The 25,129-nt window shown below is 52.3% G+C and overlaps 9 protein-coding genes across 9 annotated transcripts; 5 read left to right on the forward strand and 4 right to left on the reverse strand.

The window, feature by feature from the left end:
• Nucleotides 1-831: 831 nt before the first annotated feature.
• Nucleotides 832-3,302, forward strand: BNI4 (the record flags this gene model as incomplete). Its single annotated transcript, XM_014693492.1, has 4 exons — nucleotides 832-1,755; nucleotides 1,838-2,744; nucleotides 2,818-3,194; nucleotides 3,255-3,302. The coding sequence occupies 4 exons, from the start codon at nucleotides 832-834 to the stop codon at nucleotides 3,300-3,302; spliced, it is 2,256 nt and encodes a 751-aa protein (XP_014548978.1).
• A 948-nt stretch (nucleotides 3,303-4,250) lies between these two features.
• On the forward strand, nucleotides 4,251-5,942 carry dus1 (tRNA-dihydrouridine(16/17) synthase; the record flags this gene model as incomplete). The annotated part of the gene is made up of 2 exons (XM_014693491.1): nucleotides 4,251-4,382; nucleotides 4,452-5,942. 2 exons carry the CDS (start codon nucleotides 4,251-4,253, stop codon nucleotides 5,940-5,942), a joined length of 1,623 nt encoding a protein of 540 aa, XP_014548977.1.
• A 217-nt stretch (nucleotides 5,943-6,159) lies between these two features.
• G6M90_00g015520 (uncharacterized protein) lies at nucleotides 6,160-6,809 on the reverse strand (the record flags this gene model as incomplete). The annotated part of the gene is made up of 2 exons (XM_014693490.1): nucleotides 6,160-6,419; nucleotides 6,479-6,809. 2 exons carry the CDS (start codon nucleotides 6,807-6,809, stop codon nucleotides 6,160-6,162), a joined length of 591 nt encoding a protein of 196 aa, XP_014548976.1.
• Nucleotides 6,810-7,100: 291 nt separating this feature from the next.
• On the reverse strand, nucleotides 7,101-9,264 carry LAC9 (Lactose regulatory protein; the record flags this gene model as incomplete). Its single annotated transcript, XM_014693489.1, has 2 exons — nucleotides 7,101-9,006; nucleotides 9,071-9,264. The coding sequence occupies 2 exons, from the start codon at nucleotides 9,262-9,264 to the stop codon at nucleotides 7,101-7,103; spliced, it is 2,100 nt and encodes a 699-aa protein (XP_014548975.1).
• A 988-nt stretch (nucleotides 9,265-10,252) lies between these two features.
• Nucleotides 10,253-13,011, forward strand: mndB (Beta-mannosidase B; the record flags this gene model as incomplete). Its single annotated transcript, XM_014693488.1, has 3 exons — nucleotides 10,253-10,380; nucleotides 10,438-11,828; nucleotides 11,888-13,011. The coding sequence occupies 3 exons, from the start codon at nucleotides 10,253-10,255 to the stop codon at nucleotides 13,009-13,011; spliced, it is 2,643 nt and encodes an 880-aa protein (XP_014548974.1).
• A 420-nt stretch (nucleotides 13,012-13,431) lies between these two features.
• Nucleotides 13,432-15,656, reverse strand: cwc22 (Pre-mRNA-splicing factor; the record flags this gene model as incomplete). Its single annotated transcript, XM_066129773.1, has 2 exons — nucleotides 13,432-13,748; nucleotides 13,802-15,656. 2 exons carry the CDS (start codon nucleotides 15,654-15,656, stop codon nucleotides 13,432-13,434), a joined length of 2,172 nt encoding a protein of 723 aa, XP_065986049.1.
• Nucleotides 15,657-18,858: 3,202 nt separating this feature from the next.
• On the forward strand, nucleotides 18,859-19,314 carry G6M90_00g015560 (uncharacterized protein; the record flags this gene model as incomplete). Its single annotated transcript, XM_014693486.1, has 1 exon — nucleotides 18,859-19,314. One exon carries the CDS (start codon nucleotides 18,859-18,861, stop codon nucleotides 19,312-19,314), a length of 456 nt encoding a protein of 151 aa, XP_014548972.1.
• Nucleotides 19,315-20,369: 1,055 nt separating this feature from the next.
• On the forward strand, nucleotides 20,370-20,777 carry dpm2-1 (Dolichol phosphate-mannose biosynthesis regulatory protein; the record flags this gene model as incomplete). The annotated part of the gene is made up of 3 exons (XM_014693485.2): nucleotides 20,370-20,372; nucleotides 20,436-20,516; nucleotides 20,592-20,777. 3 exons carry the CDS (start codon nucleotides 20,370-20,372, stop codon nucleotides 20,775-20,777), a joined length of 270 nt encoding a protein of 89 aa, XP_014548971.2.
• Nucleotides 20,778-21,298: 521 nt separating this feature from the next.
• Nucleotides 21,299-24,822, reverse strand: G6M90_00g015580 (uncharacterized protein; the record flags this gene model as incomplete). The annotated part of the gene is made up of 3 exons (XM_014693484.2): nucleotides 21,299-24,554; nucleotides 24,628-24,703; nucleotides 24,816-24,822. The coding sequence occupies 3 exons, from the start codon at nucleotides 24,820-24,822 to the stop codon at nucleotides 21,299-21,301; spliced, it is 3,339 nt and encodes a 1,112-aa protein (XP_014548970.2).
• Nucleotides 24,823-25,129: the final 307 nt, after the last annotated feature.

The following is a 25,129-nucleotide window of genomic DNA, read 5'->3' on the forward strand; positions in this document are numbered from 1 at the left end:
AGCTTCTAGTATTGTGCCTCCGCTACCGTTCCCCGAGCCGAAACTGTAATATCGTTGCACAGCCTCTCGACCCTTTGCTACAAGCATCGAAGCAATAACGGGGGGTAGAGCATATATCTTAATCCATCTCACGAGGCGGCCGTTGTCGATGCAACATCTGTCTATGTTCTCCGCAAGTTAGTTCGAGATCAATTTTCCACTGTGTCACTTTGACACGCCCGCTGTTCCTACTCGATTCTTGGCTTGTCGAATAGTAAATCGACAGAAAGAAATCGAAAAAAAGCCTGTGGCAGACCTGCAGTTGGAGTAAAGATTCTTCGACACAGACACTCGTTTTGATTATTTACACTCGTTTGGTCGCTGGCGTCCTTTGATTGCGTCGTCCGAACCCCGACTCTCTCTTTCGTTCCTATATAAGAATAGAGAAAAAAGCCACCCAGCTCCTCGTTACTCTTTTTCGTCCGTGTTAGGAAGCGGAAGAAATAGCAAATCCTCGGTGAACGAAACGAAAAGGTTCGCATATTTTGCAACAAACGTGTTTGTTCCCCCCCCGAAGCGTCTTTGGATGCCCACTTTGGTGCACAGTCAGCCCATTGTACTTGACCAGATGTCCACATGTTCAAACGCTGCAATTCTCACTGAAGCCTATTGCTAACTGTGCATGTTGCAGTCATCCCCGGGTGTGGTTTAATTTTTAACTCGAGACGGCTGCAAATTAGCCAAGCTACCCTTCCCCTAGTCGAGTCCTGCCGAAGCTAGAGGACAAACAGAGCGTCTTCGTGGTACACCGAACATATCCTTTCTGACCATAGCAAGTCTTACAGCCGAAGCATGGCTGCATTGGTGCAGACGTATCCGCAGCAGACTTCTACAGCCACGATGCTTCAAACTCGCCCTTCGTCAACAGGTGGCATGATAACGACTAATCAGCCGCACGGTAACCATCCATATAATATGGGTGGTTCACAGGCTCCAAGATCTGCCTATAGCTCTAACGGGTCTACTGGATATAGAAATGGCTCTGTTTCTAGACAGCCTTTTGCATTCTCTAGCACGCCAAACTTGGGTCAAACCTTGTCATGGCAGCAATATGGCACATACAGAACAACTCCTTCCGGCGCAGTCCCCTCATCGCCGTCCCATGATTCTGGAGTCAACTATCGCCCTGCTATGCAAAGCAGCCCATCCGCCAACTCCATGGGTCATTCGAACTCTTTTGGATTAGGTTATGGTGGCTCGCGAGATGATTCTGCTCTGACACCCGGCCGAGTCACGGCGCCTACAGCACGGCCGCAATCGTATTTCTCTGTTTCCACGCAGCCCTCCTTTTCGTCTTCTACCAAGCAGAGTGGTCCAGATCGATACAGACGAACAAGCACTGTTCAACCTTCTCATCATAGTCGCTCTCAAAGTACCACACTCTCACCCAGTCCATCGATGGTGTCTCCAGGTCAAGCGTATCAAGCCAACAGGAGATATTCTGCGTCAAACATGTCTGCCAATCAAGGTTTGGTATCTGTATCTTCAATCGATGACCTACAGCAATACAAAAAGTCTGGTCAGGATGACGCTATGAGAATGCGTAGACGCAGTGTGCACACAATCGACACACGAGAGTTCTCAAACACAAGGCCAATCTCGCGTGATAGTGCCGACGGAAAACAGGCTCGCCTCTTGCAGACCAACTCTCATTCGCGCAATGGAAGTTCGGAGAGTGTTGCCTCCACCCGCAGCAGCCATTCCAGGCGGTCATCTGTAAGTCGTCGCGTCGGTTCTCGCCTACCCAATTAGCTCATTTGAATACATGATGTCTGTACTAACAAGGGTTGACGTGCAGGCAACCAACCATAATGTGTCTACCCCCACCAGTAACCCCTCTTTATCTGGAAGTGATGAAACTGCCAAAAGTGAACAGCAGAAGATGCTGAGTGTTCCTCCTCGAGGCTCCTCGTCTGATGTTGTTAAGCGCACTCACAGCCCTTCGCCTCTATCCAAGCCGGCGACGATGGCAAATGAGGCCACCGAAGACACCGGGTCGGCGTCTGGCGCCGCAACTAATTTCGAGTCACCTGCCGCAAAACAACTGGCTGCACTTAACCAAAAAGGGGGCAAAACCAAAAGCAAAACTTCAAGATTACGACGAGCTTTCTCATTTGGCAGCGCCGCCGAGTTTCGAAAGGCTGCAGAAGAGGCGGAGAAGGCGGAACCATCCAAGCTTCATAAAGAACCAACAGCAGAGGAGGCATACGATGCCGAGCAGGCACGTATTGCCCAGGCACAAGAGGCCGGTGGTATTGGTAATAGCATTTATGGTGGAAGATTCTTTGGATCTACGGATAACCTCTCCATCTCCTCCACTGCTTCATCGGCGTCAATTATGATTCGCAAAATGGGCCGGGGGATGAAGAAGAGCACCCGATCCCTTGTTGGCCTCTTCAGACCAAAGTCAGTTATTGGTGTTCCTGCCGCTGAACCGCTGGCACCGGAGGCCAGCCAGGCGACCGTTTCAATGATCACAGTGGAGGCCGAAGCTCAACGTGTGAACGTAACAGCAGATCCTCATGCTGCTAATGGGGGTACTGGATTCCCGCGCCTCGAGCGGAACTCAATTGATGCTGCTCACGTGCCCGAGATTGGGGACGAAAGACTGGGTAGCTCCGCAGGGGAGCAGCGTAAGAGCATTGTTGGTGGGGATAAGGAACGCGCTGAAGTGCTCGCCGCTGTGAGAAAGGGTATTTTGAAACGTAAGTGCCGAAGGTCACTGTCCGTTGAAATTTCATCGTCTTCCGATTGGTAGCGACTGACATACGTTTACAGGACCTGGAAGCCCTTCAGTGAGAGTCACAGACGGGTGTCCTTCCCCAGACCTAGTTCTCCCCAACATCCCGGCCATTGCTGACTCTCCCATTTCGAGTGCGCCTAGCACACCCAATGATGAGACTCTGGGCCATAAGAGGGCCGGTTCCATCGCCATTGGCAGCGAAGATTACTTCATGTCTGCTTTGCGCCTTCGCCAAGACAGCCAGTCGGGAACACCACCTGCCAAGCGAAATGCCACATTCTCGCCTCGTATCATCTTTTATGACACGTGGCCCAGTCAGGAGTATGATCGCCGTGGAGAAATCGCCACGTGCAATCGGCTCACTCCTTTGCTTGCACAGCAGATCAAGGAAGAACTCAACTCGTTTAAAATGGTAAGTTTGCGAGCCAAACAGTTCTCAGATCGGGAATACAAGGACTGACGCGATTGGTAGGAAATGGAGGTACATGAGAACTCCAAGATCTACACCCACTTCTTCTGATGACAGCAATACTCCAAGCACGGGGAACGGCTTTAGCTGATTGATTTTTTTCAATGATGGGACGTTGAGGGCCTAAACAAGTCATGTATCCATTTCACATTTACAATTGCAGGCGTTTCAGGGACAGCATAGTACGGTGTCGATGGCGTTTTTCAGTTTGTCACAAATCAACATGTCAGTCGGGAATTTAGCCCCAAAGTCATACACATGTCATTAATATTGCGGCTACGCTATGGAGCGATCATGGTCAGATTAGAGAGGTTTCAGCAGGCGATGAAATCGGGCCTGTGCTTGAAAGAAAACCATCAAGTCGAGGTTAGGCTTGTTGGTAGACTTGAGAGGCGGGATTTGAACACAACCTTGAAGGATGCACATTGGCGGATGCAATGAGAATACAATAGCGAATGGTGTATAGCGATTGGTGTGGAGAGTTTGAATGAAGTTATCTTTCGTTGCCGTATCTGTTTAGAATGATGGTCTTTGGTCTCTGGGGATGCTGTTTCTATTTACGCGATTTCGAGAGAGAAGACGAGCATAGTATAATAGATATACATGCGTGTAGTTTCTGTTTCACTCCCTTTCAGCAGGCCCGCGAGAACAATTGACATGTTGGGCGCAAATGTTGATATGGAGGGTTGAGATGTCTGAAAAGTCGTCGGCACATGAGTGGCTAGTGTGACCCACAAGGGTCGGCCCCGATGCCGCCTCTGTCCTGGCTGAACGTGGCGCAACAAGTCTCTTCTTTTTTCCGTCGCAGCATCACAAACCGATCGCATCTGCAGCACGCGGCCGTTGCGCTCTATCCACAAACAACTTGGGGGCACTACCCCTTGCTTCCTTATGCAGAGGACCGGGAAACGAGCTGGTCTTTTCCTGCAATTTTCCAACTTTCCTCTTCGAAGATACGTTGCGACTGCGAATCCAGCTGTTTCCAGACTAATTGCGACCATGACTGGGGCAGAGATGGCTCAAAATGCGCCCGCCACTCCGGCGTCAAAGAAGTTACATGGACGAGCGTTTTACGAGAGCATTGGGAGCCCCAAGTATATTGTAGCTCCCATGGTGGACCAATCCGAGTTTGTATGTGTCCAATGATCCAGGGACTCTATCGGTGATTGTTATTCCCAAGGCGACTAACTCCATCCACAGGCCTGGCGAATGCTTACACGATCCTTCCTCACTGACGAAGAAAAGAAGAAGATGCTCGCATACACTCCAATGTTCCATGCCCGACTCTTCTCCCAGGAGGGCAAGTACCGCAAGGCGCATTTCCAATCCACGAAACCCGACTCCCAGGAACCCTGGCTCGACGGCAACCCGTCCATTGACCGCCCTCTATTCGTACAATTCTGCGCCAACGACCCCGAGGCTCTTCTCTCCGCGGCGAAGCAGGTCAGCCCATACTGCGACGCTGTCGACCTGAATCTGGGCTGTCCCCAGGGCATTGCGCGCAAGGGCCACTACGGCGCGTTCCTACAAGAGGACCAGGATCTGATTTTCCGCCTCATCAACACCCTGCACAAGGAGCTGTCGATTCCCGTCACAGCCAAAATTCGAATATTAGAAGACAAAGAAAAGACGTTGGCATATGCGCAAAATGTCTTGAAGGCGGGTGCGTCAATATTGACTGTTCACGGACGACGACGAGAGCAAAAGGGCCACCTGACGGGCGTGGCGGACTGGAAGACGCTCAGGTTCCTGAGGGACAGCCTGCCTCCCGAGACGGTAATATTTGCAAACGGCAACATCCTGCAGGGCGGCGACATCGACGAGTGCCTGGCGGCAACAGGCGCAGACGGCGTCATGAGCGCCGAGGGCAACCTCAGCGATCCCGCGCTTTTCGCCAAAGCCCCTCCTGTCGGCGAAGAAGGGAGGGAGTACTGGCGCGGGAAGGACGGGAGAGGCGGCTGGCGAGTCGATGCCATCACGCGTCGCTACCTGGATATACTGCACCGATACGCGCTCGGAGTCGAGCCGCCCGCCCGACGACCCCTGTTTGTGCCGGGAGACAACACGGCCTGGATGGAGGAGCAGCCGCAAGAGGCTCAACAAGACGAGGAGCGCCCTCACAAGCGGCGCAAGAAGGACACTGACGGCGGGAAACGCGACGAGCCCTCGCCGAATCTGGTCGCTATGCAGCCTCATCTGTTCCACCTCTTGCGACACTTTGTCTCCAAGCACACTGACATACGAGACTTGTTGGCACGCAGTCGCAGGGACGGCATCCAGGGGTACGAAAGGGTCCTGGAGGCAGTTGAGCGGCGGGTCGCGAAAGAATTATTAGACTACGAAGCCACAGAGGGCAAGAGTTTTCCGGACGAACTAGAGAGCCTGGGGGATGGCAAGGATGATGAGGTTGAGGGCGAGAGCTCAAAGGCGACGGTGAGGAGGTGCAAGAGGCCGGTGTGGGTGGCGCAGCCGATTGTGAGGCCGTTGCCGGCCGAGGCTTTGGCCAAGGGGGCAATCAGGTTGAGCAAGAAGGAGCTGGAGGCCAAGGCGAAGGGGGAGAGTGTTGTGACGGATGTGACGGGCGGTCATAAGCCCGAGGAGGGAAAGGCGGAAGTGAAGAATGGGGATAAGGCTGTGGAGGAGGGAAGGAAAGAGGAGATTAAGGCTCGGGATGAGCTTGTATCTGGGTAAATTTGCATATAGAAAGAAAGCATTGTACTTGTAGATTTTATATAGAATAAACGCAGGACCAACACGGTGTTCCTGGCTTTTTCTTTTCTTTTCAATTCTTTGTATTTGGCAGCATAAACAACTTATCGTCAAGTCATGGCTTTGTAGTGCCCCTTCATGTCCTGTCTCGGCACACCAACTAGTTCATAGTCCAGTATGCCTCGTGACAAGAACAATATCAGAGATCCTGGGTCTCCGTCTGGTCTTCCCGTTCCTCGTTACTCTTTGTCTCATCGCCAGCAGCTTCATTCTCACCGCCCTTTGCACCAAAGAACCCCATAAGCCCGCCTGCAGTAGCTGCACAAACCCCAACACCCTGTGCGACGCCGTTCACAATCGCCAAACCCGCTCCGCCGGCGCCGGCGCTCTGAAGAGTTGCGAAGGCGCTACCAGCAACGACGGACCCAATACCACTTTGTACGGTGGCCGCGAGAGATCCTATATGCTGCTAAGCACTGTGATATGAGGGGTATGGGATTTGAAGGGAAAGAAATTACCTGCTGTTATGCCTGAAGAACTGAATCCTGCCACGGCCAAAGCCGGGGCAGACAGGAGAGCTGGGGCTGCCATAACAGCGGCTCCGGTACCAATTACCGCAGCAGCAACGGGATGCTCGGCGGCAATGCTTTTGATTCTTTCTCCGGCTGAGGTGCCGTGAGATGCGAGGAACGTCTTTGCACCTACAGCCGCGGGGATGATACGATCTGCAGCTATATCTTTGAGTTGCTCTACAGCCATGCCGCCGTGAGAAGTAAGAAAGGCTCCGTTGCCAGTGGCTGCGGCGCCGATGTGGGCTGCTGCTGCTACTTTTTCGATTTGTTGTGCCATGCTGGATACGGGAGATGCAGAGTGTCGCTTGCGTATGTCTCTTTATAGGTCCTGGTGACAAAGGTCGGACGAGAGATGTGTTTTTTTGTAGGCGTGTGAACAAGATGGGTTAAAAAATATTCCAGTTGGGTTGAAAGCAAGCTTGTTTGACAAACAAGGCTGCGACTTGTTCACAGCTGCAGTGCATCTGCTGACTGCAGACTCGCAACATGATCGACCACCTATGTGACCTATCACTTGCAGCGTCACTTCTCCTCTAGATTCTGGTAGGTCTCAATCGCCGCAACAAATTCACACTGGATACATCCCCCTGGCCAAGCCTTCATCACCTAGAAACACTCCCCAATCCAGCTCTGTAAGCTGATCATCACACCAGCCAAACAGATCCAAGCTCCCGTCCGTCGCAGAAGGCGTTTGGCCGTCTACTTCCCCAGCAGCTGTCAGGGCTTCGTACAAGGCAGACACTATATCTGGGGATCGATCAGATGTTCGCATCCATGGCCGCATTTCGGCAAATGTGTCCAGCGCTTTTGCCAAGCTCGTCTGCCAAGAGACGACTCTGTCTGATGATGGTGATGATACTTGTTTCTGTTGACGCTGTTCCATATTTCTGTTGATTGCAATGCTAAGCAGCGGCACGGTACATGCCTGGAACAGATACCATGAGGAATGCCACACGTGAATGCGGTTCGGGGACCAGTATCGTGCTGTGGAGTCGATTGCCTCTGCGGCAATGGAGCAACAGTGATCGAGAATGTGGGCTTGCTCGGGGAGAAGTTCTGCGGGTTTACGCTTCAAGTCATGAGCCATGTAGAGTATAAGGGATCGCGCAAGAATGATTCGGGCGTTGTAGTATCTCGTTTTTAATAGCTCTCGGGCGAATCGGAACCTTTGAGGAGCATTGTCAACTTGTTTTGTTTCTTGAGGGAGGCTCTTGTACCACGTTTGCAGTTCGGCGTCGAGGGCTAGAATCTCCTGGTTGGAGAGACGGCTGAACTGGGCGTAGCGATGTTGGGCTCGTTCGAAGATTAGACAGAACTCAATGTTGGCTCGGAGCAATGTAGCCTCTTGGTCATCTGGGTAGAGACACGATGGAAAGTATGTGTCCATGGTGCTGCTTTCCCATCGACCACATGTAGGGCGACCTTGGGTCATGCAAGCCCACGTGTCGAGGCAGAAAAAGGACCACCACGTTCGTCTTCTGGTTTCAACACGCCTTCGACATGATTCCATTTCGCCAGGGTCTGGTGTCTCCATGGCCCTGCGAGGTTCACGGTGTAGACCAAGCGCAATGGCTACCCGCTGGGCTGTACCGAGGATGCCATAGGCCATGTTGGGCGAGTTCCGATAGTGTAAGTAGTATCCGCCGAGGAGACATAGGGCCTGCAGACTTTCAAGGTTGCCAGACCCTAGACTATCCAATCCTGTAAACGAGCGGGCTTCCCGATAATACTGCTCGTGCAAACCCTCGCTTCCAGAAGCTATCGATCCCAAAGCAAAGACCATGTTCAAGAGTCCCATCCACGACCCATCCCGACGAGTGCCAGATGCGTACTGACTTCGAAAGTCTTGTTCATCTAATAGTGGAGTAAGGGGATGGACATGTTCGAAATAAAAGTCAATAAAACGCTGTTCCCGCAGAACACTCAGTGCTGGGTCTCTGCCGGTAACAGGCACTGCCGGATGTGCTGGTGAGGGTACTGCAGCCAGCGATCTGGCACATTTGTTGGTATGCTCCTTGGCGGCAGGGCACAACTGAAATATGGTTCTGAATACGGCGCTCATGGATGTTACACCGAGATAAGAGCGCGCAGGGTGATTGTCTGCAGCCAATCCGAGGGCATTGATATCGTCACTGGCAACGGTAGCAGGTTGGTCGAGAGATTCGTCCCATTGGCGTTCCTCGGCCGCTTCTCCATTTTCTGACACGGAGGCGGACCCCTGAGCAGGTGAGCCCGAGGCAAATTGACCATCTTCTTCTCGTCTTTGAGGGAGAACGGGGGGCGGACCTGGCGTGATGGGCATATGAGGAGGCAGTTGATGCACCTTGCTGCGTGGAGAGACATGGTTTACGCTGAGTAGCTCGAGGAGTTCACTTTGACTCTTTTCCAAGAGATCTTTCAGATTGGAACCGGGAAAGAGAGTCTCCAGAACCTTGGATTGCAATTTGAGCTGCTCGGATGTCTTGTCAAAAGTGCTATTGCGAATGCCGTGGTCAGTCGGGTTTACGCGGCCAACACGCAGGCAGAGCGTCAAGATACCTCCTGCTCACGGCATTCCGCCTGGAGCGTTGGCGGAACTCGCAAGAGTCTGCACTGCGGTAGTAGACGCAGCTACTGCAGGGATGGCGGCCGTCACACTTGATCTTGCGACGAGTGCATTCAGTACAGGATCTGTTTACTTTGCGCCCGGATGGCGGCGGTGGTGATGTTGCCGAGGCTTGCGAGCTGGACATGTCGCCGCGGGCTGTGAAGAAGGGCACAGGCTATGGCGCTGGCGCTGGCACAAGTTGGTTCATGCAGGTTAACTGTACGAGATTGAGCGGACATGGGAAGTGCTTCAATGCTGGGTGCCGAGACATTTCTAGGAGGTCGGGATGAAGCGGCATTGAGACGTGATGTAACCTCTGAGCAGCAGCTTGAAGTTGTTGACTAGGCCAAGCCGAGGGGTCCATGCGAACCCCGGATTCTGCCAAGTCTGGCATGTACCTTGTCGTTACTCCCTGCTCGGACGCCATGCCAGAGACCTTCTGCCAGGGGCCAGGGGCTCAAAAGTACCTACTTAGTACCTAGCACTGGCATTTCTTGAACAGGTGGGGACAAGGGACCAGTGCAAGTGCAGACTTGGTGCTCCATGCTCCTCGTGTCGCCTGAGACTACTTTCGAGCCAGGCCGCAGACATTCGAGAGCACGGATCGTCTGCCAGGGCATCGAATATCACGATCAATCATCCATGGAGACACATGCAGCTATTCCTGGACTGGAACCCGAGCTCAGTCTACCTAATTCATGCTGGCACATTCACCGTCAACTCCGTAAACCGTCAACTGTTCGCAGCGTCGCTCCGAGCATCGTTCTCCTCCAAGTTGCTGGTGACCGACTTGATTGCCCATCCGCCACGACATCCGCCAACGCCAAACGCAATCCTCTCACCTCGCGCTGTCGGAAACATACATCCCCGTATCAAATCCGCCAATGTTGACTATGGCAAGCCTCGTCCCGCAATGTGGGGGACAGTAACTCTGCCGTGGGGGACCTGGCGCCTCAGAGAGACCATTGGCTTTCGACCTCTGCGGTTTACAACAATCACACCGTGGGGGTGAGTGGGAGAGTACTTGAGTCTGTCATCGGCTCAACATACTCGTCTTTCATGTATCGACAGAAAACTTGGCTGCTCGTTCTGTTCTTGTCACTACTGCTCTACCGCAACGAACACAAGACACCATGATATATACACGAATTCAGCTCACCAACGGCTGGACCTTTAAACAGCAGGAGTGGCCGTCAGAAAAATGGCTTCCCGTTTCCCAGGCCCCTAGTCAAATTCACATGGATTTGTTGGCTCATAAAAAGTATTACATGCAAACAGTATTACTCAAGACACAAAACAGCCACTGACCATGCACCAGAATACCAGATCCATTCGTGGACATGAATGAGCGTGCTGTACAATGGATTGGTGAAAAAGTGTGGCAATATCGCGTCTCGTTTCCTGCCCCAAAAGCCTCCTCCGCAAGCGCTGCCACAGACCTCGTCTTCGAAGGTCTTGATACATTTGCGACAGTGCTGCTCAATGGCAGAGAAATTCTCAAGACAGATAATATGTTCGTCTCTTATCGGGTCAACATCAGTGAGCACATCAAACCTGACGGGAACAATATTTTGGAGATTGTATTCGACTCTGCTTTGATTCGTGGCCGAGAGATCGTCAGGGAACATAGTCACGAGCATAGCTTTCTTGTTAGACAGACCGAGGCTGGCCGAGTGGCCGTCAGGAAAGCCCAGTACAACTGGGGTTGGGATTGGGGCCCTATCCTCATGACTGCAGGACCCTGGAAGCCTGTATATCTCGAGCAGTATACTGCTCGCGTGGACGATGTGTGGGCTCAAAACGAACTTGACTCAGACCTGGAGGCAGTCACTGGCACAATTTACACCAATGTCGTGGGTGACTTCCATCCTGATGACCGACTCGCCATCTCCCTAACACTCGAGGGCAGAAAGGTTTTGGAAGAACTAGCCCCTGCCCCCCGAAACGGCAAGTATTCTGTTCCGTTCAAGATCGCAAACCCTCAGCTCTGGTATCCTCACAGCTATGGCAAGCAAACCCGCTACAAACTCCAGGCCAGCATTGTGCGGAGCGGTGCAGAGCTGCATTCTACATCAAAGTTGATCGGCTTCCGTCGTGCCGAGCTCATCCAAGAACCCGATGCCCATGGCAAGTCGTTCTACTTCCGCATCAACAATGTCGACGTGTTCGGCGGGGGCTCATGTTGGATTCCCGCTGACTCGTATCTGTCACAAATCTCCCCTGCGCGTTACCACGACTGGATCAAGCTTATGGCAGAAGGTAACCAAGTCATGGTTCGCGTGTGGGGAGGTGGAATCTACGAAGATGATGCCTTCCTCGATGCCTGTGACGAATTTGGCGTGCTCATATGGCATGATTTCCAATTCGCATGTGCCAGCTATCCCACCTATCCGTCGTACATGAATACGCTTGAAATAGAAGTCAGACAACAACTTCGGCGGCTTAGATGCCACCCAGCCGTTGTAGCTTGGGCAGGGAACAACGAAGACTACCAGGTTCAAGAACGATACCGGCTCGACTACGACTTTGAAAACAAGGACCCAGAGTCGTGGCTCAAATCAACATTCCCAGCTCGATACATCTACGAGCATTTTCTTCCCGAGCTAGTTAAGCAAGAAGATCCTTTCATGATCTATCATCCATCCAGCCCTTGGGGCGACGGCAAACCTACAGCCGATCCCACAGTCGGGGATATTCACCAATGGAACCGTAAGTGAAGCGTCGTCCTTTCATTTCATAAATTACACCACCCCGCTTACGAAACATAGTCTGGCACGGTGCCGTCAACAAATACCAGGAAGTATCCCTCCTCGGTGGCCGATTCGTCAGCGAATTCGGCATGGAAGCCTACCCCCATCTATCCACTGTCCGACGCATGACCACCCACCCGTCCCAGCTCTACCCGGGCTCCATGACAATCGACTTTCACAACAAAGGCATCTTCAACGAGCGCCGCATGACGACCTACGTCTCCGAGAACTTCCGCCTTAAGTACGACCTCCCCTCCTACATTCACCTTACACAGGTCGTGCAAGCGGAAGCCATGCGCGCCGCGTACAAGACCTGGCGTCGTGACTGGGGCACTTCAGGAGACCGCAAATGCGGAGGCGTACTGGTCTGGCAACTCAACGACTGCTGGCCAACCATGTCCTGGGCCGTAGTAGACTATTACCTCGTCAAGAAACCCGCATACTACGCCATCTCACGGGCGTTGAGGCCTCTCGATGTCGGTGTGAGCAGGACGTATCACGACTGGACGCAGACAGGATACTATATCGATGAGAATTCAAAACTGTGCACGGGTCAGGTTGACCAGACTCTCCCCGCGAGGGAGTCTACTTTTGATGTGTGGATCGCCAGCTCCAAGGTTCAAGCTGTAAATGCCAAAGTCACAGTACGCTTCATATCCATCCGCTCAGGAAGAGACGTCTCCGAGAGCATAACGGCATCCGTGAGCGCTTCAGCGAATGCCACCACGACGGTATTTTCAAGCAAACCCCTGAAACCATCCATCCCACATCATGACGACTACACCATTCCATTTGACGTTACGCAGTATGACCCGTATGTAGTCTACACGACGTTGTCTGTAGATGGCGCCGTGGTCGCCACCGACGCCGCGTGGCCGGATCCCATCAAATTCCTCGACCTGTCTAATCGAGGAATCTCATTTGCCATATCCGAAAACCGCGTCACCGTCTCTTCAGACCGCCCCGTCAAGGGCTTCGTGTTCGAAGAAGTGCAAGGTATGAAACTAAGCGACAATGGGTTCGACATCATGCCCGGCGAACAGCACGTCGTTACGGTCGAGGAACCCGTCTCAGCCGATAAACTCCGATGGACGCACATTGACGCAGACGACGCCTCCATGGAAATAAAAATAAGACGTTAGATGTAGACTTTTTGTCAATTTGATACAACTACATAAGTTAATTGCCAAGCATAGCTAAACATGCCCAACCTAATAATGCATTTGATGGTATAATTTTGTACATTTATGGTTCCAATTCAGACAATCTGGCCCTCCGGCCCAATTAGTTAATCCTCATGACGGCCCCTCTTCACAGGAGGCGGCGACCTCGACACACTCTCGCTATATCTCCTCCTCTTGGCGGGCACAGGACTGCGCGATCTCCGCTTGGGCTCCACGGAAACAGATCTGCTGTCTCTGTCTCTACGCGGGGCCCTATTCCGCGATGCAGAGTAGGACGACCTCCTTCCATTTCGTTTAGGCGAAGGACTCGCTCTTCTAGCTCTCCTGGGCGGTGGCGAGCGCGAATCATACGATGGTGATCGAGAGTCTCGCTTGTGCTTATTGCGTGGCGCGCTGCTTACGGAAGAGCTGTTGCGACGGTACGACCCGCCCCTCGGCGAACGGTCCCGTCCGCGAGGCGGACTGACGGACGGAGAAGGGCGGCGGCGATCGCGCGACGGAGAGCGGCTGTACGAGCTGTACGAGGCGCTGCGTCGCCTTCCTCTTTGTCTTGGCGCCGGCGAGGGCGATCTGCTTCCGGAGACGGATCGTCGTCGAGGCGAGGCCGAGTAGGAGTCTCTGCGTCCTCGCCTGGGAGACGGTGACCTTGAATCGAATGACGCTGAACGTGAACGCGGCCGTGAACGGGACCGGCTCTCAGAGTATGAGCGCGATCTTGCCCTGCGAGAGGGCGTTCGAGATATAGAACGGCCCCGAATCCTGGCGGGAGTTCTCGAGCGTGATCGGGAAGAATACGACGACCCCGTGTAAGAAGAGTAGCTCGACACGGAGTCTGAGTCTGATTCGTCTGCTGCGGCCGCAGGAGCAGGTAGTGCTGGCTTGGGCATGTTCTGCAGGTACTCTCTCATCTCCTCCGTGAGCGCGCCTAGCCCAATACTAGTAAAGTAATTAATGGAAAACCGAATATTTCGCGGATTGTCCTTGGGGAAGATGCCCTCTAGGTTCGGGCGGAGCGTCTCGTCGGTCATCCTGGTCCTGAGCTTGGGCAGGCCGATTTCTTCCACGATGCTCTGGAATAGAATCTTGATAAAGATACGACTGCTGGACGTAGTTTCGTCCTCGTTGAGATGAATCACCGAAAGGCAGTGCCAGCCGAGGGCGTCCACACCAAGCATGTGCCCGAAGAGCTGGGCAATATTGCGAAGCTTGTTGTTTTCATAACGGTGGATGGTGTCGTAGTACTTGGCGAAGGACTGTTCAAACAGGTCGCACCACAGGCGGTTGATTTTTGCAAACCGTTCGCCGATGAGGCCAAAGAACTTTGTGTATGTCTTTTCTTGGGAGCAGCATTCGACAATCATGGAGGGCAGCTCGGGTTCTTGGCCGGCGGGGAGGTTGATCTTCATGAGTTTGTGGACAGCTTCTTCGGGGTCGGCACTAGACATGATTGTGAGGTAGATTGTTCTTCGGAGGTTGACTAGGTCCGCGTTGGACTGGTCCTTGATTTCCATTGCCTTTGTCTCCTCTTCCTCCTCGTCTTCTGAGCTTTCGTCGTCTCCCTCGTCGTCGTCTTCGTAGTCGCTTCCCTCGCCGAGAATCTCGGCCTTGAGCTTTTTGTATGCCTCCTCGTTCTCCTCCCAGTTGGGGTCAAACTTGAAAATGTTGAGGCCATCCTGGACGTCAATCTCGCCGTCCAACTCTGCTCGGTGTGTGATTTGGTCTTCTTCCTCGACTAGGTCCAGCTCTTCTTTGACGGCAGGGTGGTCCTTGAACTTGTCCTTGCGGACTTGGAACAAGACTTCAATCATGTATTGTGTTCGCTTGTCGATATCGGCTTCGTGCAGGATATTTCTGAACTGGTCAAAGACGGCGACGGAAATAGACGGCTGCATGTCCTCGAGGTATTGACCAACTTCTCGGCAGAGTCCAACCGCGATTTCTACGCTGTCATCGGTCGGCTTGTGCAGCAGCAACAGTAGGATCTGCCCTGCAAGCATCTCGTGCTGGACTTGCTGGTTGATGAGGTGTGCGAGGAAGGTAGTCGACGATAGACAGACAGACTTGTCGTTCCGCTTGAAGCCCTTGCGGAACTGCATTATCAACCTCTTGATCAACAACTCGCCAACCTGAGGCAACTTGGTGTTGACGATGGCTGCCATGGCCGCATAGATGGGGGTAAAGGGCAAGCTGGCAGCCTGTGCCTTCATGATGGACCGGCAAAACAGTCCCCGTCCTCGGACCAGGTTCTCGGCAAACAGCTCGGGAACAATATGCTTGATATTCGCCGTGTTGACCTTGTTGATCAGACCGTTGATGCTCTTCTTCAGCGCCTCCCAGGCCATGCGCTGATACTCCTTGCTTGTCTTGTCGGTGATTTGCGCCTGCAGCGCCCTCAGCCTCGCGGGCGGGATGTACGTGCCTCCAGACCGCATGTTGAGAAGCTTTTCATATTCTGCCTTTGCCGCGGCCTGCTTCTCCTCCTCGGTTCGCACGGGCGGCGGCGTTCGCTCGCGAGGTGGCGGACGGTACGAGTCGGCCTCTCGCTGAGGCCCGCGCTCGCGTTCGCGCTCACGACGCGGAATGCTAACGTCGGCGGACGCCATTGTTGATTCCGAGATTCTGCGACTGGCACAGCGACAGAAGGCAGAAGTCGCCTTGGGATGCTCAAATGTTGGTTGCGAGGGATATCTCGGTGCACGTTGAAGGTCGCCAAGGCAGCTTCAAGGTCGAGTGTCCGACTTGGGAAAAAATGTGTGCACGGACCAACAGGCTGGAGTCACGCCAACGCGCAGGTATTACCCCGTACCCTAACCCTGACGCTATAATCCTTACCCCTAGGCCCCTACCCGTGATCTTCCCACTACATATTTGCCAGAGCTCGTCATGAGACTATTTTTTCTCGCCGTCTCTCTTTTTGAATTGCTTCCACGGCTCCAACAACGTTGCAGGGTCTTTAAGACGCCGAGTTCTTGACTCAGTGGTCTCGTGGCGATGCTTTTGCTACATGTTTACGCCGACGTTTGTGTGGAACGTGGCGACGACATGTCTCGATACACCCTTCGGCTCTACACCCATCTAACGGGACTGACTGGACACCGAGCACTGTGCAGCAGACCACCCATATGGTTAGGGCATCTTTTCCCGTTGCTGTTCGTATGAGTGTACGGTTTCAGTTGAGCTTCAATGTGGCGTTGTTTCCTCAGTTTCGAGACCAGCAAAATACGACACATCTACATGGCAAGACTGACTTCCATCTAGGCTAAGTGTTGGTTCAGAGGAAGAAAGACGGTGAAAGTATATATAGAAGTGTAGGAACACGACTGCTTCATTCTCGAAGAGCTCAAGAGCAACACCACGCAGGAAGACTGATTCTAACCCACCACCTATTTCCACTTTGACGCCTCCATCTTGTGCAGGATGAAGCCAACAACCTTGATCCTTCTTCTTCTTCTCAGGCAGGTTTCTGCCTTGCTGTCACCACAAGCCTGCACCGCATTCAAATCTGTCCTCAAGCGGAAAAGGCTCTGCTGCGACGAAGCCGCCAACACTCTCTTCTGGATGAACAAACTCTTAGGCCTGAGAATCTGCTACAAACTCGGCAGTATCCTCAAGGGCCTGAGTTGTACTCCAGCAAGCACAACCTCCTCCATTCGACCTTACCGTCTGCTCAGGCGAGCCCTTGTAGTGCTGTCTCCGCCTCCGCGGTAAACGCGCCGTCAGAAGCTGATGCAACATGGACTGTGACGAAAGAGCTAAGTAGAATGTGCATTGCATCTGAACCGTCCTGAAATGGGAATGAATTAGTAAACTAAGCAATCGCGTTGCTATCCAGGTGTTCCTCACAGCTTCCATAGCCAACCAAATATGAATGATCTAATTCAATGAAACTCTGCAGTTGAATTATCTCCAGAGAGCAGGGAAGCCGGCGAAGTAATACATTGGCAGTCTCATTAGTTGGGTACGCCCGTTCCGCCAGGCCGACGGCGACCAGGAAGCCTGCCTAATGTATTGGAGACCGGTAATTCTCATTTTCGTAGTCAACGAACGTATCACCATTGATATATAACTAGTACATGGTAACTATAGAGATAACAAAGCCATGGTCCCTGTGGCCATGTCTCTTATTCGTTTTTCGCCCCGGACGGGCTAAAAAGATGATTAATACGCCCGTCAATGAACAAGCTTTATTATCTTTATCCTACAACTACAAGCGCGGTGCCCCAGTCTTGTTCAAGTTTTCATGTACTACTTCCTTGAAGCTGTTGATTGACTTGCACATAAACACGCGACCTCATTCCCATAATTGACTCAGGCTTGTCCTCCTCGGGGCAGCATAAAGCTAACCGTGGCTTGCTCAACATTGAGCATGGTAATATCGTGGCAACTAACGTTGCTTGTCTCGCCATATTTGTTCAACACCAAAAGAAGAATCTTCCGCTGAGGCATATCTAGATCAAAGACGGCTGTTCTGCTTACGGTTTGCAAGGCCACCTTGGTTACACGAGAGGAGGGAGACTGCCAAAGGCTTCTGCGGCATTCTATTTCTACTTTTTGAGCCAAAACCCTGCCCAATAACGAGAGCATTCATGCACCGCGGTGGGTTCTCGGAGCCTTTACCCGGCTACCCCTACGTTGAAACTTGACACAAAGAGTATGCTTCATGCAAGTCCTTGGACTCGTGCTTCATGTTGTGGATGTAGTAAATGCTACGTCGCACCATATCCATGCTGCTAAGGTAATTTACAACTGGAGCATGTGTTTGCCTCTTTACAGCCGTTGTTAGTGGCAGGTCTGTCGAAAGCCTAGTGCCCCTTTGTACTTGGTGAATTATGCATGAACTCGTTAATCAACTGTTTTTGGTGTTGCCCACGAGAACCGGTGTGAAGGGTGAGATTGTTTACTGCTGCAAATATATGTAGTATAACATGACTATCATTGCTTCCTCGGAGAAATCCAATTTCCTCCTGCAGCCACAAGCCTCGTATGTCTGGTTGACGCCCAATATCGCCGAGGGACATCTGTTTGTTTTGGAGAAGAGTATGCGTTTTATCGCGTCACAGCATTCGAGACGTTGGTCCTGCAATATTTCCCAACACCTTGCTCGCACAGAAGCTCCCCGCTTCGGTCTTTGGTGCCATCGATACGGGCACAAACAAACGCCTAATGCTGCTACTCCCCAACGTTGCACATGACACCGGGCCTGGTCGTGCATCCCCGAAGTTCCACTGCCGAGTAGTACAAATTCAATTCTCTTCACAACTTAGACCGCTGCTATAATTAGTTCTTTATAGCCTCTCCAGGTGGGAGCGGACGTGTCTATGGGACGGGGAGGGTGGTTGAGAATTTGAGGTCTATTACACTACTTGACGCATCATCGAGACAAAGTTCGGCCAGAACGAAAAGCTCTATGCAGTGCTCCGTACATGTAAAGAAGACAGAAGGATTCAGGTTGTATAAAAGAGCGAAGCTTGCTCAATTTGTTTCGTGCCTCCGGACTGTGTCACTTGTCTCGTTTTACTTCTGAGCAGAGAAGGTCAACGTCGACGAAGCTGCTCCGTAGATTAGGAAGACCAGCAGTGTTGATGGGCTACATACACAAAAGTTTCTGGCAATTTGACTGCAAGCATGGAGGAATCAAATCTAAGGCTAGGCAACGATCTTGAAGAAAGCCCTACAGCACAACGACGGTCTTCTACGCCCCTTGTCTCCCCTCAACATAGCACTCGGGTAGCATCATGAACTCAAAGTGAGAGGTGTCTCCAGCCAGGCTTGTTGAACAGTGCAGAGAAACTGGCAAGGGCCAACATGAGTGCTGAAACATTGATCCAACCTGAGAATGCACTACCGGAAGGGGCGCTGCGGGCTCCTGGGACGCTGGTGACGATTCTTGCGAGCACTTTCCTACCGGCTTCGCTGGCAGTAGGGTGCCTCAGCATGAATACCCGTTTCGCAAAGCTTGGTGGTATGTTATTTGATTTGCTGGGTGTCATCGTCTTGATCGGCGGGTTCGCCGTTGTGTCGGTTGCCGTGATCCGGATCTGGATTCGTGCGCGCTCTCATGGGCCATGGAAGACGAAAACACAGCGCGCCAGATCGGTCAAATCCAAGGCGCGAGTGTGGATCATCGTCTCCTGTCTCTATCTGTTGGTCACGGCATCATTCTTGATCATCATATTGGGTAATTACCTCGTGGGTGGTGTTACGCTTGGTGTAACGGCAGCTGTGTCTTTGGTTGGCTTTGCTTTATATCTCCTTCGTTAGGCTCCAACTTTTGAAAGCTCCTCTCGGGCGCCGTGCCTGTTTCTGATGACAGCAGGGCTCTCACAGTATAGCTAAGATTGACATGTGCTGGCAGAAAACTCGAACAAGCTGTCTTGTGAGTCTAAGCTCCAAGCCTGGTGATAGTCATTATCATATCCCTTGGTCCCCCAAGGAACGCAATAGAGCAGAAACATATGCTTCCTAGTAGTCAAGAACAGTCTTGGCCGTTGGGGAAACCGAATGAGAGTCGTGATGTAGGGAAACTTCAAAAAGTTTCATCAGACAACCGTCGTAGAAGCCCGGGCTTCGCACCAGAGTTACCGTGTAAGCTGAGCAAATAATATGCTACCTAATTAAGCTCCTACCTCACAGGGCGATCAATTTCCTAGATTTGTGATTAATATTTGATCTCTGCACGACGGAATACTCGCAATTAAGTTCCGAATCACAATGAAGGGGTCCTTACTCGCTTGCCATGCCACAACAGCGCATGTCAAAGTCACTCCCATCGCTCTCAGCTTCACCATGAGTCAGCTCAAGGATGGAGAAAAGATGACTTCCCATATGATTCGATGACGCCACACCCGTCAAAGACAGGTGCCAAACCTCAGATCGAGGCCATTTTGACAAGGCACCGTGAGCCAAGCAGTGACATTTCCAATTCCGTTTGACCCAGATTCCACGGCCCTAGGCCACAAGGGAAAAAAAACTGGCTGCAATCACCATGATGGCAATTCCGCCCTGCACAACAAGACCAAAGCGACAAATAAAATAAAATCGACGTTCCCGCATCTGCATCTCCCGCCGGCCACAGGGAGTGTATAGCTAGCAGTCAGGGCGGCCCCACGCACAGCCGCGCAGCAAACTCCCATTGGTCCGCAGGCAGGACACCCAGAATCCCCATCAAGCTCACCCAAAGCCGCCAGATCTCCTGAGTCGCGTCCAAGCAACGACACCACGTCTTCCATCAAACCGCACCCTCGCACTACCACCACCACCACTACACGCTCCTTAACTTTACGAGTCTGGTCGTTTCGCCCGCCTGCGTCTCAACAATGGTACCCCCCCACCCGCTCAATCGCAACTCTCGCCCCGTCCTCCAGCCATGCTAACAATGCCAGATCGACAAACTAGTCGGCCTCGCCATGCTCGTGGCTTCGTCCGTCATATTCCTCTACTACACGATATGGACTCTTCTCATGGTACGTCTCCCCCGCGGAACCTCTCTTTTTTTTCCATTGGCGCAAAACACGTCTAATTTGCCGTCTGCAACACAGCCCTTTGTCGACAAGGACCACCCTCTCCAGGACTTCTTCCTCCATCGCAAGTGGGCGATCCGCATCCCCGTCATCCTCATCCTTCTCGGTTCCGCGGTTGTAGGCTCGTTCTTGGGATTGGTCATGATTAGAAGTAATAGGAAGAAGGCGGCAAAGGCCAAGGCCGCTGCCAAGAAGAAGAACTAAGAATCGGTGTTGTCGAAACATAGTGACAACACCAGTGCTCTGATGGAGGAAAACGCGCTCTCCCTAAACAACCCGGCATTGCTGTTCGAATATTGGGGTTTGTGGCTAGTTAATAATTCGGCTTGCGCCGTCAGCATGAAGAAATAAATAAAAATGAATAATGATACAACACTCTATTATCGCAGACTATATATACATGTGTACCAATGAATGCCGATTCAAAGGGCATCTTTATTTATATATCTCTTTATTTGTTGGGTGCTCGCAGGGAGCCATGAAGGGGAGTGCTAAAGCCAATTATGCCCAGAAACATCAGCGAAGCGAACGGAGCAACAACTCGAACCAGTCCAGCTAACACAGAAGCAGGAACAGACAAGCAAAACTCCAACTAACCAACATCATACGTGTTTGCCACATTCTTGGAGTGAGTCAACGATTGGCACCCCTCACTTCATCTAATATTCCAAATGCCTGGCCCAAACGCTTCTCGTCCTGCCAACGCGGACACCTCCCCGCAACACCTACACTCGCTGATCCGCAAAGTCGAGAACCTCGCAGTCGTCTTCAAAGAACCCATCCTCGTCGCCGTCACCTTGGCGAGCGCCGCGTCGACGTCTCGTCGTCACCACGATAGATTCTGAACCTTCATACTGCATAACTCTTTCCATTGCAGACTGAGGCAAAGCCATGTGATCATCAGGTCCAATGTAATCATCTTCATTCGCCGTCGCAAGCCCCAAGTCTATCTTCACACAAGGAATGTCTTGACCAAATGCCCATGCAGACGCATTGCCCTTCATAGCATCGAAATTCTGCTTGTTTTTCCTCTTGTTGGGCTTGCCATCCAAACCCACATTTGCCAAAAGAGCAGCGGTAGAATCTATGCGCCTATATTCGCAAAGGGCAACCCGCCGATCAGTATGGAAAGGCTGATATGGTGCGCTTGATTCTATCTCCGCCTGTGGAATTGTAGAGTCCATGCCATGTCGAGGAGCAGTCGCAACGTGGGGCGGTTTAAGAGTCATTGTGTTTCCTGCCTCCATCTCGGCTTCTGAGAGTTCAAGATACTCATCTGCAGCTCCAAGCTCAATGATCTGACGAACAATTGGTGCGACAATGTCGTCTGGGAGAAGCGGGACCCTCATATCCTTATACTTGTTTGCCCGAGATATTCTCTTTCCCGGAACCGATGAAGATGTTCTTGTGCTGCATGGAAACACTCGTATCAGGCCACCTCCAATGGAGAATAATGATTGAGATCGTCGATTCCTCAACCACGAAACACAAGCCGGAGACGGTAGAATGGCGCTTGGTGGCAGACAAACACGATTCTCTCCAGTATGGCGAAGCTGGTTGATAGCTGTTCCGGTCTTTCCCAAAGAGTGAGTAATGCTGGCCGCAATCACCCGCCCACCCTGAGCTGCAGAATCCCTAAGTATATTTCCCGCAGATGGCGAAACCGTGTTATTGCTTCCACGACGTGAGCGTGAGACGAATGGCTTTGCCGCTTGGTACGCTGCTCCGAGTGCACCAGAGGCCATTGAGACAGCTGAGCTTGATCCATCGGAAGCTTCAGGGCCGCCTTTTTGTGGTATCCTACGGCGTCGTGGAGGTGGCCACATGAAAGAACTGAATGGCATATCCAGCAAATGGACTGTTCCCCTCTCCGTAACCATAGCTAATCGGTCGCCGTGAGGCTCAGACCAGGCAACCTCGACAATTCTGGCTACCGTCATCCGTGAGAACTGCGCAATTTGTCGGACCTGAGGCCCAACGGTTTCGTTCTGGGCCAAGGTTGTCTGCAGCGGCGAGGAGTTTGTATGTTGAATACGCAAAAGATCCCACACAGTCTGAACATCGCCCTTGATGCTAGCAGTGAAAAGTGCCAACGATGAAGGTGAGAAGGAAACAAAGCTGCACCCGAGCGGAGTCGCAAATGTAGTAAGAGGATGAACTGTTGCAGATAACGGGAGCTTTTCCACATCCACTATAGAGACAAGCCCCGGGTCTTTTACTGTTGCTGGGGTTGAGGTCCCATGAGTAGGTGGGAACTGTGATGGATCTGTTTGTTGTGCACGCGATCCCGTCCATTGCGCAGGAGGTGATCTAGGCTGTTGTTGTTGAGAAGTCGGTGGCTGATTCCAATACGAATTCCAAGCCTGCAAGCCTTGCTGCCCTACCCATTTCATCCCTGATATCAGCTCCTGGGTCGTTTCCCGCATGAACTTATTCATCATGCTGTCTGAAATGGGCAGATCAAGAGCTGAAGAGACTGCAGGGAGGTGAGGTGGTGCCATGGACGAAATTCCAGGAGCACGGCCCAGCGTAGGCACCGGTAAGTGTGCTCTAAGAGACGCTTGAGACGAAGGATTTGACGGGCAGTAGGCTATCAATCTTCCATTCATTGCGAAGATTGGTGCTTGTGGGCTAGATCGTCGGGGAGAAGAGGAAGAACCTTTCTTATCAGTGTCTGCTGCTGCTTCTGCTCGTTGACCTTGCTGAATTGTAGTCCACAGCTTTCCAGCGCAAGCAAACATGTGACCATTCTGCAGCTCAAGCAACTGCCTGTATATCCAACATTCGCCTGTAACACCGGAGCCCACAGCAATAGTGCCGTCATCAGCTTTGATATTGAACGCCCCGCTAGGAGTAGGAGGTTGGAATAGAGGACTAGACAGAGAGACCTCCATATTGATAGGTACTCTCTGCGTCTGGAGCAGAACATCGACAAGTCTGTTTGTCTTGAGAGAGTAGACTTCTACTGCGGTTTGGTAGAACTGAATCGGCGGTGCTGCTCTTGTCGATGGACCCTCCGACGGGGCATAACCTGGTCGAGGACTTGCGCTGCGGTCCGAGGTTTCACGCGATGTGGTTTCTTGTCGACAACCCGCATCCGTTGGCCGTGTAGGTAGTACCGGTCCATGTACTACCACTGCCACAAGCGGAAAGAAGGACGAGTTCTGGCCAGTGATGGTCCATGGGAGGATTTTGGCATGATGCACTCCACCACGCAACCCTTTCAAACTCGCAACAAGCTCAACTCCCCTTTTGTTTACGGCATAAACCTGCAGTCCACCTTCATAGCCCGCCAAGACCACCTTTTGCGTCTGGGAGGATAATCCCGGCTCGGACGGTAGCCTATCAAACCCGAAAAATAGTCCACGATCACCAGCTTTCATGCCGGATTGAGGCGTAACGGTGAGGTCCAAGTCCTGAGCGCCGTAAAAATGTGGTTGGGGCTGATGGGGTAGGGGTGGGTGAGGACTTGCGGCCTGCGAAGGGTTGTACTGCGAGTAAAGCGAGCTTCGTCGATACGCGGCACTGGATCGCGGGGGAGTGGCGGCGAAGTGATAATGGGTGTCTGACTGAAGGCTAAGAGGTCGCCGACCGTGATTTGGCGGGGAAGGCGATGCCGGAGATGGACTCATGAATGGGCGCTGGGTGGTAGCCCAGCCGTTGTGCAGTCTGGCGGCTTCTTCATAAGAAGAAGGCTGGGTTGGCGGGGATTCGCTGGTGAGGTTGATCAAGTTGCCAGGCGAACCAGCCATGATGGTCTTGGCCCACTCTGTTGTCATACTAGGAGCAGTATTTGGGGAGGCTGAGATAGTAGACAAAGCGTCAAGCATCGGCGACGCAACGACGGGGTTTCCATCATCGGGAGAGGTCGAGGGCTTGATCTCTGGGGTATTGGCAGGAGGAGACGAAGTGTCGGAGGCCGTACTCTTGTTGGAAGCAGCGTTGCCGTCCCCCTGAGTAATGTTGCTATAATGATTGCTCCTGTTGGTGACGATGGGATGCAACAGTCAGCCAGACGGCTCAGATGATGGGTCACAGGGAAGGAGCTACTCACGAGAGCTTAGCGGCAGCCTGCTTTGTCACCGCTGCAGATATTCCACCGTTTTCTTTGGCATGTTTCTTGTTCTTGCCTATGGCGAAGAGTCAGTCAGCTATTGATTCGCCTCAGATGCCAAACCTCATCCGATATTATGCAAGGACAACGACAACTGCCGAGGATCTAGGAATGCGGTGATGACATACTGGGCATTCGGCCGGTGTTGGCCCAGGACGTGAGACAGTCTCCCGCTCCGCGAGAAGGCCGAAAGGCAGGAATAACCAGAAAGTCGAACCCCGGATACGGCAAAGTATGAAATATACACCAACTTTCAATAGCAGATCGATGATGACCAAAAGTCGCGTCGAGGTTTGCAGATGCAACGATAGAGGGGTACGTATGGAGGGGTTGTTGTTATCAGTGATCGGGAAGACGCGGCCCAGCCACGGTCCGTTAATATGGGGAAAAGGAATCGTCTATGGACACAAAGATGAGTTGTTCAAGGAAAGAGACTCGGTGC

The sequence above is a fragment of the Metarhizium brunneum genome, chromosome 1 (genome assembly GCF_013426205.1).
Source record: "Metarhizium brunneum chromosome 1, complete sequence".
Lineage (NCBI taxonomy): Eukaryota > Fungi > Ascomycota > Sordariomycetes > Hypocreales > Clavicipitaceae > Metarhizium > Metarhizium brunneum.